General features: G+C 55.5%; 1 protein-coding gene across 2 annotated transcripts; it reads right to left on the bottom strand.

Annotated features, from left to right (window-relative positions):
• Positions 1-237: 237 nt before the first annotated feature.
• NAA60 (N-alpha-acetyltransferase 60, NatF catalytic subunit) lies at positions 238-17,697 on the bottom strand. Of its 2 annotated transcripts, XR_006343048.1 has the most exons (7): positions 17,506-17,697; positions 7,435-7,550; positions 5,689-5,818; positions 4,638-4,734; positions 3,675-3,909; positions 2,283-2,634; positions 238-1,535 (listed from the first exon to the last, which is right to left on the bottom strand). XR_006343048.1 is itself a non-coding variant. In XM_043914143.1 (6 exons), exons 2-6 carry the CDS (start codon positions 7,542-7,544, stop codon positions 2,478-2,480), a joined length of 729 nt encoding a protein of 242 aa, XP_043770078.1. In that variant the 5' UTR covers positions 7,545-7,550; positions 17,506-17,697; the 3' UTR covers positions 238-2,477. The 2 variants fall into 2 exon arrangements, 1 of the variants encoding a protein (XP_043770078.1); XM_043914143.1 differs by having other exon boundaries at positions 238-2,634.
• Positions 17,698-18,398: the final 701 nt, after the last annotated feature.

Genomic DNA, 18,398 nt, shown 5'->3' with positions numbered 1-18,398 from the left:
GAGGCCAGAGGCAGAACCCCCGCCTGATCACTGCCTTGTCATCAGTTCTAGAGCCTCTTCCAGGGCTACATTCCTTAGCAGGGAAAGTTACAACTAGAATTGTAAAAAACAATTGCCCATTGAGCTGGAAGCCGGCCTTGGGACTTGCCAAGGGACAGGCAGCACCTGGGCTGCCCTCAGCCTTGGGGTGGGTCCAAGGGGCAAGGCCAGGAGCGCAAAGAGCCTGCAAAGACCGAATGTGACCAACTGAAGTCTATTTATTTGTAATGAGAAAAAACACTACAATCTGTTCAACACTGGGCTGGACACTGCAATGATTAGGAGGCAGGGATGGAGGAGCAGGGCAAGGCCTCTGAACTCATTACCAATGTCCAAGGTGGAACCTTCTGGAAGACTCTTCCCTTACCCCAAGGGCCGGAAAAAAAAAAAATCACATGGTCATCGTTGATTCAGATTAGGGAGGACACCTAGCTGGGCCTCAGCATGAAGCTGACGTCAGCTCGGAGGAGGGGAGGCCGAGGCCCTCCTGCCCAGATTCCCTTTATCCCAGGAGCCCCCAGGCTTGGAAGTTCCGAGGGAGGGAAGGACGTGGTCATGCAGCTCCACCTGCCGTGTTCCCTCTCCAGCTCTTGGGCCATGCACAACTCTGCACTACCCCGTCTGCTCCAGAAGCCAGGGCAGGCAGCGAGCAGCTCTGGGGGGCCCCATGCACACACCCAGAGTCTCTGCCCCAGAGGCGGAGGGACCACAAGGCACGTGATTGCCCCCAGCCCCAAAGGCTGGGTCTCACTTGGTCAACGTGGTGCGCAGCATGTCCCCTGTCCCCTTTGCATCCAGCCAGGCCTCGGAGGTGCAGCTCACCGGGCTGGGGGCCTGGGGGCCAGGACCCTGGGGATCCTTGGCTGCACACGTCCTCAGCCTGGCTCCCCGCGGCAGCTCAGGTGAATGGCACGTCCACCGTCGGCCGGGCAGCTCCGGTCACCCGGGACAGAACAGAGCCAGCCCGTGGGAGGACAGCCTCCCGGCGGGGGTGTGAGCATCCGGCCCGTCATCATGAGGCCCATGTGGGGAGCGGAGCCTAAGAGTCGGACCTCAGGGTGTGGGTGAGGGGCCTCCCTGGCTGTCCCCCAGGAGCCCCAGCCCCAGGTGGAGGGATCAGATTGCTCCCCGCCCCCAGGCCTCTGGGGGCTGGCTCTGGACGAGGGGCTGGCGTTCCCAGTTTTCGACCCCTTGCTGTTCTCAGGCTCCTGTGTCTTTAGGGTCAAGTGTGTCCGTAACACTTGGGTTTCTCCCTCCAAGAAGTTAAATCTGGCTTTGGAGGAAGGAGCTGGAAGGAACAGGCTGCAGAGGAGGGAGGCCAGTGAGGGGCGCAGAGAAGCCCCTTCCCACCGTCTTGTGCCTGGGGCAGCAGAAAAAACAGACCACAGTGAATGCTGCCACCAGGGCCGCCCATGAGGCCGGTGCACACACGCAGGGCCGGGCCGGGGCTCAGCGGAGCTGAAGGTTTTCAGAGCGGGTAGGAGGCCTGGGAGAGCCTGTGGGGTAGACAAGAGCGGAGCAGGGTGAAGGCCAGGGTGGAAACGCTCTGCCCCCACCCCGGGGAACTGGCCTAGGAGCTCCAAGCCAGGCGGTGGCACTCCTCCAGGCCGAGTCCCTTCCAGGGGCCACCAGCTCCCCTCGGTCCCTCAGTCCCAGCACAAACCATGGCACCAACAGGGGTGCCAGCCCGGGAGGCCACGCAGCCCTGCTGTGTGCGGTCGGCCCCCGCCACAACCTGCTCTGGGTCGTGTCCACCCATGAGTGCACCCTGGTGTCCCCACGGCTCTCAGAAGAGGCCGTGGCCGGGCAGAGCGCTCAGCCAGGAGCTCAGAGGGTGAGCGGGCGCCGCTGCCGCTGTCAAGGCCACGTGCACACCGAGGGAAGCACGGCTGGGAACAGTCCCGGGAAGGAGAAGCTGAGCATCATCCAGGGCCCGGGGGCAGGAGACGTGATCTTTCGGCAACTTTTCAACTTCTTGAACCAGGTAAGTATGTTATTTTTTTAAAAAGGAGTTTAGGACGTGAAAAGACGACGCTCTGGCCAGGGCTCAAGGACTCTGTTTTTCCTCCAAAAGTTTCTGAGAGGTGATCAGGAACCCCCCTGGCCCTGGGTTTTGTCACCCACGACCTGTGTGGCACATGCCCACCTGGGGCCGCCTGTTCTCTGCTGACAGCGCGGGGCCCCCCACTTCCCTGTCACCCCCTAGGCTCTGCTCCGCTTCCCGCACCCCCTGCTCCGGGTACCTGGGGAGACAGGGCATGCCCCACGTTGCTCTGCTCCCGAACCCACGTAGCACCGGCCTGCAGCTGGGGCGGACCAACAGGCCCAGCAGGTGGCCGCCAGTTCCTCTGCAGAGAACAGCCGCAGTCAGATGGCCAGGAAGGCGGCGTCTGCCAGATGCCGGGGGGAGGGGCCCGGCGGAGACTGCCTGGCTGGTGTCACATGGTCCGGCTGTACTCGATGCCGCCCTTGGCGGAGATGCTCGACCATGGCAGGAAGCTGCAGAGCAGGCTCTGGGCCTGGCGGTAGATCCTGTGTGGGATGGAGCAGGGGCTCAGGTTCGCTAGTGCAGAGCCCAGGTGCTGGATGTAGTCCGTGCGGCTCCGTTAAGGAAGATTCTGCCCCGCCTGCCCACACACCCTGGGCCGCTCGGTCAGCATGGTGACCCGCAGGGCCAGCCTGCACGTAACACACCGCTTCTGTGGGCGGCCATGAGCCTGCGCAGCCTCCGCAGGGCTGGGAGCCCCATCAGATGGAGGGGGCTCTGCTGTGCAAAATAACAAAGGACCTTCTGGGTGCAGCCCCACAACCCCGGACCCCAGACTGAGGCTGCACACAACTGGGTGCCGGGGGCGGGGTCTGGCGGACCAAGAGCTACTGTTGCCCCTACGCAGAGCCCTGTCCCTGCGATGAGGAGGGGTCTGCAGTCCTGACCCCGTGGACACCCACAGAGAGCCCCCCACCCATCACGTGAGCCAGGCCTGCAGGCTTTTGGGTCACCCCTGTCATTCCTGTTTGTTTTCCTGTGAAATGGATAGCCTAGACTCATTCGTTTAACTTCTGTCTCTCACATACACACATTATTTGGGGGGCTGCTCCCTGTGACTGTTAGGAAGTCTCCTGGCCTCCATCAAATCTGTCAAGGGCCAGAGAGAATTGGCCCTTGAAGAGGAGGGTTGAAGAGGAGGGTAGAGGGCAGGGAAACCCAGCTGGGTCACACATCCAATAAGGTAGGTTGAATCCAGAGTTCAGAATCAACAAGCAACTCTTTTTGCCTCCTGTGTTTGTTCTCTCCCGTTAGCATGAGAGCAGGGGTTTCTGTCTGTCTTAGTCACTGCTGTATCCACCTCGACCTGGAATAGAAAGCTCAGTAGATACTTGACGGATGGACCTTGGGCCAGGAGGGAGAAAACCCTCCCCTCACGCCAGGCTGACGTCCAGGGGGCACCTACTTTCCAAGCGTCCACACCCAGACTGTCATATCCTGTCAACATGTGCTGGTCAGACTCACCCACAACACTTGGGTCCCATGAACTTGGTCTCAAGGATGCCACGTGAAGGCAACTGTGGCTTCAGTTGGCGCACAGACCCCACTAGGAAGCCACCATCCCTCACCCCCGAGAGAGAAAGGATATAGGATGGTCCAGGGAGGGTGGCCGCCGTTGATGTAGAGGACGTAGGTAAAGCCATCTTTGAGGACCCCGCGGATGGAGTAGTAGTAAGGGAGATAGTGATGCTGCTTGAAGTCTCTGTTCTCGTAGAAGTTTATGGCTGTGTTGTTGGTGGTAAGGACGTGCAGGTAGATGGCTTTGCAGTGGTCCTGGGCAGTGGTTGATATGTGATCCTTTAGACTCTCAAGTAACAGAGACCCTGAAGGGTGAGAGGAAAGGGGCGGTGGGTGGAAGAGAGCGTGAGGCAAAGGCCGACCTTCCAGAACCACTCACTGCTGGAGTACCTAACATCCGACCCCCTGGTGGAGCTTGTCAGCTGAGGCTCAGGTGTCCCGGACGAGGATGTGAGCTGGCCACGGTCCCTCCCAGGGGCTGGACCTACAGCGAAACTCAATGCCCTTTCAGCCCAGGAAAACGTGGGCGGACAGGCCTGGGTTTCAAGGGAAGACCCTGACACCCGCTGGCCGCGTGGCCATGCAAAACAGGAGTTTGGAGCTGTGCGGGGGGCAGGACCCCCAGGGTGGCGGGCATCTGATGAACCGTGGTTGGGACTATTCCTTCAATTACACTTTCTACTCTTCCTCAAGAAAACCCTGGGGCTGGACGTGAGCTGGGGGTGTGGCAAGAGGCACAGTCAGAGTGGCCCGTTCTCTAATGAGGATGCTCGGGAGGGGTTGTTCATCTGATCTCACCAGGTCTGGGAAGGAGGCCACAGCAGAAAGACCCGGCGAAACGTGAAAAGAAGACAGGCTGAAGGCCGAGAGTGGGTGGGGCGGGCAGACTTGTCAGGGGCAGGGAATGAAGGAAGGGTGCGGGTCTGGCCCTGACAGAGGGCCGAGGGATAGAGCAAGAGAGAGACCGAGCAGTTCTTGTGAGAGTTGGCAGCGAGCAGCAGCGAGCTGGGGGGCCTTACAGGCCCCCCCTTACCTATCCCGTGTTTCCTGAACTCCTTCACCACTCCCAGGCTGAGGATGTACGCGACCTGTGTGTCCAAGGAGAAGCTGGAGGCCAGAATATCTCCGTCCTAGAGAGAGAGTCAGAGACGGCCGGGTCAGCAGTGGAGGCCCCGGGCCCGCTGCAGGACATGGCTCCCAGGCCGACTTCCAGGACATACACCTGGGAGACATCAGGGCAGGAGAACCCAGGACAGGGGACAATGGAGGGCCACCCCCTCCCCACGGAAGCGAGAGGGTGTGGGCCCGTCTCTTAGAAACCACTGCTAACACAGCACATGCAAAGTTGCTTCTCCTGGGGAGGGTGGTAGGCCAGGCGGGAGGGTTAGTGAAGCTGGACCAGAGCAGTCACGGCGGGAAGAAGTACCGCTCAGGGGGCCCTCGGTCTGTGTCAGCCCACGTGCCAGGAGACAAGGCGGCCCCACAGGGCGTGGGCGCTGTAACCGAAGGATCCCACACGGTCCCATGGGGTCCTGGGGTACAGCGGGAGGCAGGTGGGGGCGGCCAAGCCACCTGACACCCCGCGTGGCCTCTTGGTTCTGGAGAGGGACCCCCGGACTGGGAGAGTCGCCTCTGACCAGGACCAGGTTCTCATGATCTTCTGCCTCACAAAGAACTGAAGGCTCTGCCGTGTGGGAGGTCTTCTCTCCCTCACTGGAAAGGACACTTGTGACCTGGCCTGTGTCCCGGCCGGTTCTCACCCCAGCCTCCACCCCACAGTTAACCTGGATGCAGGTGGACATGCCACCGGCCTCAGGTAGGAGGCCTCCTTCCGGCTCTTGTGACTTGAAGCCACAGGAAGCCCGTGTACCGATCACCCTCCTCCTGACTTCACCACGACGGTCGCCGTGAAGCCCATGGTCAGGTCGTGCAACTTAATGCACGTTATGACTGTGTCACAAACACACAGAATGAAACCAACCATCTACAACTCTCACACGCTGTCCAGGTTCCCGAGAGGATGGGGCACAGAGCGGGCAGTGTCCAGAGGTGTCAGGCCCTGGGCCATCGCTGCAGACACTCACCTCCTTGTGTATCTTGGTCCGATTCTTAATTTCAGCTACAATCATCCCCACGATGTCACCCCTGTAGGTCGCGGCGAGGGAAAAGAACTTCTTGTTGGAGGTGATATCACGATACCATGAGTCTGGGTACCTGAGGAGGAGACAAACGCAGGTGGACTGGCTGAAAGTCAGGTCCAACCACCGCTGTGCTTCAGAGAGCGGAACCACGGGGGACCCTTGGCTGCTCCGTCCACCACTCAGGGTCTGCCCACCGCCCAGTCTCCACCAAAGTGCATCACCCTCAGAGTTGCAACTTCTGACAGCCGTTCTGTCCAGACGGGACCGCTCACTGCTGAGTGGCGTCTGAGTTTCAAGCACACAAGAGCAAGGTGTGTCCAGGGCCGCTGGGCGGCTCAACAAGAGCCCCGAGGGCAGGGGGGAACAGAGCAGCGAGGCAGTGCTGAAAAAGCAGAGTCAGCAGCAACCCAGGAGACTTGGACGGGTGGGAGTGAGGTTGGTTTCCTGACGGGCTATGTTAGCCCAGGATTCCTTTCTTGGGACCAAGAGCAGAGGAGGGTCTGAGACCCCACTGGAGACCCAGGGAGGTGCTCTGCTCGGGTCTGCTCTATAGAGGCCACTGCCCCCCCCCCCCCAGAAAGTTCCACAGAAGCTGAGCATCACCCAGCCTCTTCTCCTGGGCCCCGTCAGCCCCACCTTCGGACCAGCGTGTCAGGCTGGCAGAGCAGCCAGGAGTGAGCTGCCACCACACGGGCCGGGGGGACTACAGTTCTGTCCACCGTCTTGAGAACCCGAGGCCTCCGGCCCAGCCGTCTCCAAGGAGGCAGGCAGGCCGGGCTCCTCGGAGGCACAGAGGCTCCGGCCGGTGAGGCTCCACCTGCCCCAGGTCACCCTCAGCAGGGTCTACTCCATGGACTTGCTGGATTCCTGTCCAGTGGTGGGACCGCTGGGCTGATGTTCACTTTCTAAGAAGCCACTGCTAGCCCACAGCACACTCCCATCAGGGAAGTAAGGGGTGCGCGACCAGCTTCAACAGGTCTGAGGCTGAGACTCATGGAGATGTGATGTTGGCAGGATCTTGTTTATTCTCAATTTTTAAGAGTTTGTACTACTTTTCCTCACTATGAGTGCTCTATGAGCATGTTACAGGAAAACACAGGAAACAGAGACAAGCACAACCAGACAAAACTTATAGTTGCTAATCATCCACCCAAAGAGCTACCAAAAACATCTGCTCCATGGCACATTTCTCCTAAGTTTTTATCTTGTACATGTTTTCAAATAAAAGAGGGATTGTGGTATATTCTGGCTTCCAGTCTGCTTTTTTCACCTACTGTCTCACACATACACACACACACAAAAACATATAAACCTCGAGGACAGATTTCTTTGTCCCTGGCTGGATAATATTGTATTTCTGCATGTACATCCCCTGATGTAGGGAACCAATTCCTTTCTGTTAGGACACTTAGGTTGCTTCTCGATTTCCTGAATGTCATAATCAGCACTGCACGAAGCATCTTTGTAACTGAAGATTCTCAGCAAGGCCCTTCCCGATCTCTTTGTACAAGAACATGGTGAGGTGCAGAGAGCCCGGGGGCACCAGGGAGCAGGGCCAGGGGCCCTGAAGGGTGAGGGCGCTCTCGGTCACCAAGGCACCAACACAGCGAGCCCCCCAGCTTCAGCACTCTACACGCAGGCCCCCGCCACCCCCTCCCCAGCCCCCAGCCGCGGACCCGCCGGACTTACTCGATGGGGAACCAGTCGCCGCACAGGTGCTTCACGGTGTCTATGTCATCGTGGCAGAGGAGGCGCAGGCTGACCTCGCTGAGCGCGCTGGACGGCACCGCCTCTGTCATTCACACCTGCGGGGGAGGGGCGTCAGGAGGGCCGTGCATCCCCACACCCCTGGGAACCTCCTCCTCAGGCAATGTGCAAGGCTGGCAGGATGGGAAGGCTCACACTGGCCCCATGGGTGGAGGGCTTCTCCCCTCAGGGGCATTCCCACACCAGGCATCACAGACACCCCACCCTGGAGAGAAGGCCTGGGAGGATGGAGACACCCAGAGGCCCCCTCCCTGCTCACCTGGGATGCTCCTGAGCCCCGCGGAGGGCAGCTGGCCTCTGGTCTCTGTTCTCTCCCCTCTCAGCCGCACTGAGCTGCACACAGCGCCCACACCCGCCCCGCTTCCCCTCACCCGCTGTTCCTCCACTGGGAGGGCACACGGCCCCGCCTCTCTGCCTGGGTCGGTGGCATCCTATGGCCCAGAGCTCAAACGGCCCCAGGCCTGGGCCAGGGGGCCCCAGAGACCTGCTGGATTTAGAGTGGCGCTTACTGGGTGGGCTGTTTCTCCACCCCCATCCAGGAGATGAAGATACATGTTCAGAGAAAGACTTTGAGAGACGCCGGAAGTTCAAGTCAGGCAGGGGTCATGAGTTCCAACGACTAAATCAGGAAGCTATGCTCAATCCAGACAAGAGGGCCAAGTGTGGGCTCTGATGAAGCACCTACACCCCCAGGACCGAGCAAGTGCCAATGAAAAGCTGAACCCTGCACCCCCTGAGATCCTGCAGCCACAGGAAACCCAGGGATGGAGGCCAGCCTGCCAGTGCCTCCAGTGAAACACACAAAGCCCTCAGGGCCCCGCCTAAAGTGCTGGGCCTGAAGCAGATCAAGCCTCCAGGCCACCCGGTACACGGCCACCACGACATCTGACACACACAGAATGGGTGGTATTCTACATGACAGCCGCCTGGTCTCCAAATACTCAACATCATTAATAAATCAGAAGTAGATTGAAAGAGACAAAGAGACCTACAACCAAACGTGATGTGCAAACTCCTTCCGGGAAACACGAAAAGTCACACACTTGGGAGCAACTTAAATATGGGCTGGACGCCAGATGATGAATTTATTATGAAATGATTATGAACCTGGTACTAACTGTCTCAGACGTGGAAGGTGGAGTGCTCCTGTAGACGGTCTTAGAGATGCTCTCTCTGCTGAAATACTTCAGAGCGAGGCATCATCAGGTTTAAAACTAAATAACTCAAAATCTTTTCAACTGCTTAGGAAGCAAATGTGATAAAATGCTATTAGCGGTTGCATCTAAGTGGCAGGTTTATATAGAACAGGAACTGACTGTTTACACATTCTGTTTTTCTATGTACTTGAAATTTTCCTTAATAAAACTTGGGGTCGGGATGGGGGAAACGACGGTCCTGTGCAGGGGCACCGTGAGGGCCCAGGCAACGCCAGAAGCCAAAGGGTGCCCAAGGCCAGAGCCCTCCTGCTGCTGGAAGAGCCATGCCCTCCTCCTCCCTGGAAGGCTGGCTCCAGGAGGCTGGTCTGGGGTTTGACGAGCACAGGCCAGCCTGAGAAACAGGGTTGACAAGACTGCCTGCCCTCATCACCCTTGGCAGAGCTCCAGGTGTCTCACTGGCTGTGCCCACCAGGTTCTCGACCAAGACCTGGGGTGCTCTGAGCTAAGCAGGAGGAGCTGCAGGACAGGAGTGTCGGCTCAGCCTCCATAGTCTCTGCCCGGAGCTGGCAGGACAAGCGCCGGCGACCAACAACCCCGGCTTCAGAGCCGGGGCTCAGGTACCCCGCAAGGCCACAGGCAGATGCGGGATACCTGGGGAGCTGGCGCCACAGGGAGCACCAGGAAGCAAGGCTTTGACCTGTGGTACCTGTGCCAGGGGGCTGACTACAAAGAGGCTGGGGTGGGCACTTCCCGAGGGGACAGAAATGTTTTGCATCTTGATGATGGTGGTTACACACACAAATGTAAACACACATATATTAAACTCATTGGGTATATTCTGTTGTATGTATATTAAACTTCAATAAAGTTAGTTTTAAAACATTTTAAAGCTTGAGGAGTGACTGCAAAGGGAGAGACTGGTAATAAATGAGCAACTCGCTTGTCCTGGGATTTATACATTTTCACCCTAGTGTCCTTGTGACAACGCTCTTGACCAAAGGGGCAGGATTTCCCTGTTCAGCGTTCATGAAGAACACTGGCCTCTAAGACACACAGCTATTTGTGGATTCTCACATCCCTATTAAAAGTACTTGGATGTTTCCAAGGCCGTTCTTTAGATGCCTTGATTTAAAAATAGAGACATGTCACATCTAACTAAGGGGAAATGTAGTATATTATAGTGTCTGATCTGCCCTAGCCCAACTGACAGGAGTGGAGGAGGGAGAAGCCGGCACCCACGTGCCAGAGAGAAAGGGATGTTTGGGGGGTCGGGGGGGTGGTCAAGACGGAAGTGGTATGGTGGGCAGTGCTGGCCCACCACTGGGGGAGAAGCTGGGAGACTGACATCTGACACCTGTGGGGACCCCGCTTGTCCACCTGGAACGTTCAGTCAAGTACTAACCTCCTGTTGCTATGTGCTGCTCTATGGGCTTAAGGGACAAGGACTCTGAAGACTCACTGGAGGACAGAGGCGGCAGGGGAACCAGAGCAGAGCCCCCGAGTCAGCCCTCTGTCCCGAGCCCGGGGGGCTGAGCCGCAGGCACACAGACCACCTTCCAGTGCGTTTCCCTACAAAGACACAGACACACAGACCTGACGATGGGAAGGACACAGTGTGAGGAGAAGACACAGTTCAGGCCTGCAGCAAGCGTCCTCCCTGAGCCTGCTGGTCTGCGTCCTGCCCTTGGCCTTCGGGGGTGGCTGAGTACAGCATTTCTAGAAGGGACAGAAATTGGATTCTTCAAGACAATGAAGGGCCAGCCCGCTCACCTCTCCATCTGTCCTTTCTTCTTCCCTAAACCTTGTCCCCGTGGGCTGTCTGAGAGTCATCTTCCTTCTGAGCTGAAATGACCTCTCGGGTCCCTGTGCTGACGCCATGCAGTGGCTGGGGGTGATGCCTGATCACCTGGGCGTGTGCTCCCAGACCCCACTTCCCGAGGGACTGCGAGTGCCCAACCAGAAGACAGAGTGCACTCCAACATCCCAGGCGTATCCTCCACCCCACCCCCCAGCTGCCAAGTGCTGGCGGTTCAGAAGCTGGGGCCTCGGGATGGGATTGCTCTAGTTTCTAGAGGGGTTTCCTGGCACCATCACAATGCCCATGGGGCAGAGCACCGCCCTGGCCTGCCCCTGCACTCCAGGCCCCTTCTCAAACAAAGCACGGGAAAGATGAGTGCATACTCGTCCACATCAGAGTTAAAGACCACCAGGGCCCTCCAATGTGACATTCTGAAGGTGCCAGACTTATTGGCTTGACAAACCCAACAACAGATTCCAAGCTCTTGCCTTCAAGATGGATGGCGCAAAAAAGGAAAAACAAGCCAGTGATGGACACACGCCACCGCCCTGCTCATCAGTAAAATGGGCTGAAGGGCTCAGAGCAGGGAGTGAGGGAAACTGTGAACGCGCAGCTCAGCTCAGCTCATTTGTTCAAGTGAGCAGCCATCTGGGGGTGGCGGGGGCGGGGGGGGGAGCCGCTTCTGCAGCAGCCTGGGAGCCTTTCAGAGCCTGAGAGTAGGAGGAGAAATATGAATAATTTACAGGAGACGAGACACAAACACCCAGCACTGTGGGTCCAAAGCACCTCCTCTTACAGCCCACCACACGATGCCCCAAGAGGAGCCCACAGGCTCCTCACACACAATTTAAAAACTTATCACTTCACCCGCGAACTGTTAACAGTGGGGCATTCCATTTGTGTGATATTCTAAAACTGGCTAAAGAAACTGACGGTAAGAGCAATGAGAATGCGGCTGGGGGGGACATAGGATGCCGACGATGGGGGCGCACAGGATGACTCGCGGGGCCAGCGACAATGTTCCCATGCCCATCAGGGTGGTCAACCGCGTTCACCTGTGCACTTCAGATCTGCTGGCTGGGCAGTGTGTGAACCAGCCCTCGACTTAAAAACAAGACAACAACCAGTGGTCCGGAACAGTCCCAGGGTCAGCCTGTGCTTCCCTCTGGGCCAGAGGTTCTATGACCACTGCTCCCATCGCAAAGAGAATCCATTCATTTATTCATCAAAGTTGTACTAAAAACCCAGGCCCCGCTCTAGACACTGCGGTTGCAGTAAAGAGCAGAGATGGACATCTCTGATCACCGGCGGGGCTGGAGGGGGCGGGGAAGGTGTGTGTTTTCTTGCTCTTTTACCTACATACTCTCAGAAACGCTTCCTTTGCTTGAAAAATTCCGAGGCAAACAGCACATCAGTGAACACAAAGAATGCCATCCAGCAGGCTGGGCAGGGAGGGGTTAACACACCTGTCGGGGGGACGCGCCCCTCCCAAAGCCTCAGGAAAAGGCAGGGGATCCGCTTGCATCACTCAGGGTGTTTTCCTTCACTATTTGACCCGCCTCCATGAATCAAGAGTTCCGGGAGGAGAAACAGAGTCCTGAACATGCGTCAGCTCATGCCCTCCCGGCCAAAACCAGGAGGGATCACTGGCTCACAGTATTGCTTACAGCAGTGGAGTCCAAGCGAAAGGCAAGGCTTCGAGGCCACACACACCCGGGTGCACAGGCGCTGTCTGGCTCCCCCCGCCACGTGTGGGCCCTGGGTCCCGGCAGGGCTGTGAAGTGGGGACCGAAGTCCTCACAGGACATGTGCAGAGCGTCTGCCAGGCGGGTCGAAGCCAGCCCTCTGCAAAAGGTGGCCATGACTGCCAGGGGCCAAGTTCTCTTCCAGGGACTAGTGAACGTGCGGGACCCGCACCTGAAACTCGGGCTGTCACCAGATTCTTGAGGATAAGACGGAGAATGGGTTCTTCCAGAGGCGGGCGCCCTCAGCACTGCCCGGGTCTGGGGCTGAAATGGACGCTGCTGGCAGCTCAGTTTGAAGGGGAAAAGCACAGCCATGGGGGTCTCGGGTTCAGAAACCCCGCCTGCCTCTCGCCGCTGCCCTTTCAGCAAACCAGCACCCCCAGCCCCCCTCCAGCCCTTTCTAGCATTTCTGTGCTTTTTGCACCCGACTTTGCTGGGCTTTGTTGTTTTACGTTTGACTTTTTAATCTCTGTGTCCCTGGGTTTGTATTTAAGATCGTTCAAAATCCAACAGACATTAAGTGTGAAAGTGGGTGAAATTCGGTATAAATTAATACTTGATCATGTGGTTAACTTTTATAACAAAAATTTTTTTTAAAAAGAAATTCAACCTCCTCTGAGCATTTGCCTGTGGAATTAAGGCAGACGTCTGTTTTACATCACTCACTTCAGCCTCATTTGAGTTTTTTTTTTTAAACAATGAGCTTGTTTTTATTATCAGAAAAAAATAAAAGACTTCCAGGCGGTATGTGAAAATTCTGAACACATTTTTTATATTAAATAATCTGTTTCTAATTAGTAACAACTTGGGACTTTTATAATGTCTCTTCAAATTATAAGTAGAATGGTTATTCATTTTGCCCCAAAATAGACTCTCAGTGCCAATGTTTAAGCCCTGTACCCTTGGAATAGCACAGCATTTATGCACTGATGCCAGAAATAAACATTATAAACACAGACCCACACTTGTAATGAAGCAAAGAGGAGGCAGTTGTGGGTAAGAAAATTATTTTAAAGAGTTAAAAATATTAAAAATATTTCCTGTGCAATCATTACAAAGAAAATTCAGTGGCCATATAAAAATCAATTTTAAAAATACTTATGGAGAAGGACATGGCAACCCACTCCAGTATTCTTGCCTGGAAAAATCCATGGACAGAGGAGCCTGGCGGGCTGAAGTCCATGGGGTTACATGACTGAGCGTGTGTGCACGAGGGTGGAGGGAGAGGGGTTGGCAGCAATAAACTGGTAGAACTAAAAAAAATAAAAAATAAATAAAAATACTTAAAGGCTTCAGGACAACCATCTAAAAAAAACAAAAATGGTTTAAAAAAGAACATCCCCCATTTGTTAAACACTGTTTAAAACTTTGTTCATGGTAAAACAGGAATCAACACACAATATGAAGCAAAAACTCAAAAGCCCCCTCCTCACTTCGTCCTCAGTAAGATGACGATTAACAGATTCTTGAGTTTCCAACTAGAAAGCAAACTTTCTAAATAGGAGAGGGCTTACCGGGTACGGGGCCCAAGGGGGCTTCTGAGGTGGAGGTATATTAACAGCGTGACCAAATGTCAAGCAGAGTACTTTTCTGTACGTTTCTGTGTATTTCTACAAAAAAGTTAAACCCAGGAGGCCAGAAGAGAAGCAATACTGTAATTTGAAGCTAAGAGTAGAAAGAGCAGCAAATACCTGGCCAGCAAGACCTTCTGAATAGTTTACAACTAGAGTCACAAAGAGGCATCTAAAAAGAAGCAAGTTGTTAGAAATGAGCAAACAACCAAGTGCTGCTAGAAATATGGAAACATCGCTGTAGTAACACTGTCCAGATAAAAATCACTGCAGCAGCGAAGGGACAATTACCCAGAGACTATTTTATAAAAAGAAATGGCTTTCTTCTCAGTTATTTTTAAGATGGGCTCAAATTTCACTACTTTTCTGCCCCAGTACTTTGCTGCCCTATTTCAGGAATGCAGGAAACAAAACAGAGGGACACAATTTACTGTTTAATAAGAAGAAATAGAACTGGAAGAATTTCTTTTTTCAATGTGGTCTGTTTTCTCTGGTCTTCCTGTGGAAGCAAGCGGACAAACATTTGTTCTGAGTCCTTTTCCCCAATCAGTTCTTCTTTGCTTCTTTACAAATGCGAATTTTTTTTTTAATTTGGCTAGGTGGCATAAGGGATCTTAGTTCCCTGACCAGGGATCGAACCCACAGCCTCTGCACTGGAAGCTTGGAGTCTTACCCTCTGGACCGTTAGGAAAGTCCCTACAACTGTGAATATTATTGGAATGTTTAGAATGTTTATGTCTGGCATCAGGGCACAAGAGCCGGGTTACTTCACGGGCATGGACCTTAAATGTTGACACTGAGAGAGTCTACTAACTAGAAGAGGCATTTTCAGGTCTCTACGTGATCACACTCATAGGTGGTTCTCGTCATCAATAGTCCAAGTGTTGGGGCTGCCTGAGCGGGAAGTCAGCCTCAGGTGAGGAGATGGGGAGTAGGAGAGGCCCTCAGGATGGGGCTAGGGACTGACTGGCCCTCATGTGAGCTGACGCCCTGACCATCCAAACTCTGCTTGTGGGCACCTCGAGGTGACTGTCACATGTCAGTCAGCCTCTGCAGAGCGGCACTTGATGGAGCACTGGGTCAACTGCTGACATAGACCCCAAACCACTATGTGCAGAAAGCCCTGGCTCCCTGTTCAGATGTCCTCCCCATCACTCCAGAAGCACCGAGCAAACACTTCAGTTCAGAGCAGAGTGTCAACCCTACTTCGCATGCGGTTACTGGGTTTTCAAACACACAGGTCTCTCTTTAACCTCTCTTTAATCAGCACTGGGCTTCAGGGAACCCTAACCTGGCCTGCCAGCCAGCCTCGATCAGAAGTCACGCTAAAATGATCATATTTTAGGAAGGAGGCCTGATCCCAGAATTATCAGAGACACTTAGAAACATTTGTTGAATGAAATTCAATCTTCGAACTTGGCCAGAAAGAGACCCAGGAGTTCCAACATCACTTTGCAAATCAGTGTTTTACTCGAAAGCGCTTCGCGTGGACGGAAGCAGGATGCAGGATCCAGATCCCAATCTTCGTTTCTGCAAACGAGGAACTGAGGTGGAGAGCTAGGACGACTCCGTGGGTTTCTTCCAGAAAGAGAAGTCAGGGGAGGAGGTGGTGGAGGCAAAGATGTGGAGAGGGAGGAACCTCCATTTAAGAGAAGACATGGCAGCTGACAAGCAGCCAGCTATCTGTTCAGGTAGGAGAGCTGTCAGCAGCAAGCAGAGACCTTGGGGCATTTTGGCAGAGATCTGCACTGCCCTAACCTCAGAGCTCTGAATACCTGTGGCTGCTGCCAGGTAAGGATGCTGGGTCCACCTAGTCTAAACACATCTCAGCTGCTAGAAGACAAACTGCTGCTAGCCAGTCCACTGAGGCTGGGACAGTCTGCGGGGCAGAGCGTAAGGTGAGCAATGACGGCCCCACCCTTCTTAGTTCTAGTGTCTTCATTTCTCAAATCTCCTAACATCCAGGAATTTTCTTCCAACACAGGCGAGGTCATATCGGAAGTCTGAGAGTGGGTGTGATTAAAATAAAGATGGTGATAAAGTCACCATAAGTCACAGTGGGGAGAGGCTAAAGGTAAGACATACACACAGACCTTTTAAAATAGTGTGTGTATTTTTTATTTTGGCCTGTGAACACCACACCATGCACTGACTCTGTTACTTACAGGTTTTAACCATCTTCAGAGAAATCCAGCACTTCTGGAAACACAGTGAGATGGAACTTCAGCAACCTGAGGCCCAAAGGAGGAGCCCAGGCACACTGCTTCTCAAAGGGCCAATGTGCACTTTAATTCTGACGCACAAACTCCAACAACAGGGGAGATGAAAACCTATGTCATGCCCAGTCGTGACCACTTTTTAAATGACAAGGACTTCTATTTCAGCCACCCTTGAGTTTCTTCTGGCCTTGAATCCTTTCTTCTCAAACTGAGCTTAAAGCAATTCAGGAATTTTTGCAAGAAGAGAGCATTTGTTTTGCTCCAGCCCCCTTTTAATTCAGTGCTGTCCAAGACTCCCCTTCTCCCTGCCTCACAAGCCAGTACTTTTGTCCAAAGGACTTCTGACACTTCTCTGAACATACAAAGTGCTTCACAGAATGTGGTATTGCTACTGCTGACCTGCAGTCATAACTGACTTTCCAGTTCAGGCAGTTAAGTGTGAACATTAAGTTTTCTGCCTTCTGTGCTCCAGTAAAATACCTGCACCCAGCAAAGTTCTCTTCAGTTCTGACTCTCTGATTACAACCATTCCAGGTACCAAAGGGCTGTCGGGCTGTTACCCTTTTCCTTCAAGAGAAACGTAACAAAATGGTATGGCTTAAGGACTGGGCAGAGTGAAACAGACCAAGGAAGCAGCCAATGGCCACGTTTATGGCAGAGTAACTCCTCCTCTCATCCCCAGACCCTGGGGTCCATCACTTCCTGAGCACACAGATATTTGTTGTTAGTGGTCCAGGGAAGGCGCTCAGCCTCCCTGAAAATCTTACCAGGGGAACAAACCACGGAGACTACAGATTCCCTCTGTTCCGTGGGAAGTGCCCAATCGACGGGGCAGAGGTCAGAGGTGGTGCAAGGGTCTGCATGGCCAACCTTTAAACTAAGGAATTGAGCTGTCTTAACCAAAATGTACAGCTTAAGGAGTAAGAAGTGGAGACGACCGAGAAAGAGTCCCAGAGTTTCAAGAGTTCACGGGAGGGCAAAAAAGTCTTCAAATAACTACAACCCACGCAACAAGTACCAAAGCAGCGGTGGGGCCGGGCGAGGCGGCAAATCGCTGAACTGTGAAAAGGACGGGCCCGGCACCTCCCGCGAGGCCCGGCGGGCAGCAAGGAGCAGGCTGCCCTCTGCTTCCAAATCTCCCCGCCAGCTCGTCCCGAGGCCTGGCACGGAGGCAGCCCAAGCAAAAGGATTGGGATCGCGCCCCCGGGGCGCCCCGAGCCTAGGGTCTCGGCCCCCTCCTCGCCCCAGGAAACGAGAGCTCTGTGAAACCCGAAACCCCGCGGAGATGTCTGGGCGCCGGCTGGCGGGGGCCGCGCCCCAGCCTCCCTCGAACCGACGGACGGTCCCACGCCCCGCCAGGGCCGTCTCGGGCCCCCTGCACCCCGGCAGGACCCCGCGACTGCGCTGCCGCCCGGGGCCGGAACTGCTCCCCTGCCTCCCTTGACGCCCGCCCTCGGCCGGGCCCGGCACTTCGCCGCAGGCCCGAACCCCGGGATGCCTCACCTCGGGCGGGAGCCGGCGGCAGCGGATGGCGTTCTAGGGCTCAGTGCATCCTTGGTTCGCAGGGAGCCAGGAAGTGGGGCCGCTCAGAGCCCGCAACCAGTTATGTAACCGGCAGGGGCCGCAGCCGGGACGGAGGCGGCGGCCCGAGGCACTTCCGCCTCCCGCTCCCGGCCGGCGGCACAGGCGGAAGCCCATTGGCCAGCGGCGTCCACGTGGGGCGGCACCTCGCGACGCCGACGCCGCCATCTTAAGAGCTGGCGGGCCTCGCGTGAAGCCGGACACTGGAGAGAGTGGATACAAGAGTAGTTGGGACGTCGGCAGTGGAGCAGCGGAAGCACCTCCAGGGGGCGCGTCTGCTAGAGGCTCGCGAGGCTCTGAGACCCGGCGGAGGGGCTGGACGGTTCGAGCCGACCCTCGGGGCCCGAGCCCGGCGGGCGTGGACTCCAGGGGCGCGGTCGGGTTGGTAGCCGGCGGGCTTGGGTTCTTGGGCTGAGCGCTGAGGCGCGCAGGCCTCCACTTCCCGGCCAGCGGTCCTGTCGTTTGGTTTGGGGCTGGAGCTGTTCCATCCGCAGCGTCTGACGGGGCTTCCACCTAGGGAAGCGTGATCGGGTAGCCAACGGCGGCTGGAGAGCAGCACCACCCGGCTCAGCGCCAGACGTCCGCGACAGCCAAAGTCCAGTTTCTGCCGTGTAAAGGGTGGGGGCGGGGGGCAAGGGGAGGGGTGTCATTTGCCCTCAAGTTGGAGGAGGGGCTACTCAGTGGTCCCCACCCCATTTGGCACCAGGAACCGGTTAGACAGTTGTTCCACGGACCAGGGATGGGGGGATGGTTTTGGGGTAATTCAAGCATATTTATTATACACTTTATTGCTATTATTATTACATCAGCTCTAC

The sequence above is a fragment of the Cervus elaphus genome, chromosome 10 (genome assembly GCF_910594005.1).
Source record: "Cervus elaphus chromosome 10, mCerEla1.1, whole genome shotgun sequence".
NCBI lineage: Eukaryota > Metazoa > Chordata > Mammalia > Artiodactyla > Cervidae > Cervus > Cervus elaphus.
This window is presented reverse-complemented; position numbering and strand designations above follow the sequence as displayed.

Coding starts and splice junctions, on each gene's coding strand:
- NAA60 (XM_043914143.1), bottom strand. CDS start 7,544: ATGACAGAGGCGGTGCCGTCCAGCGCGCTCAGCGAGGTCAGCCTGCGC. Junction 4,735..5,688: donor GGACCAAGATACACAAGGAG/GTGAGTGTCTGC, acceptor CTCTCTCTCTAG/GACGGAGATATTCTGGCCTC. Junction 3,910..4,637: donor GTTCAGGAAACACGGGATAG/GTAAGGGGGGGC, acceptor CTCACCCTTCAG/GGTCTCTGTTACTTGAGAGT.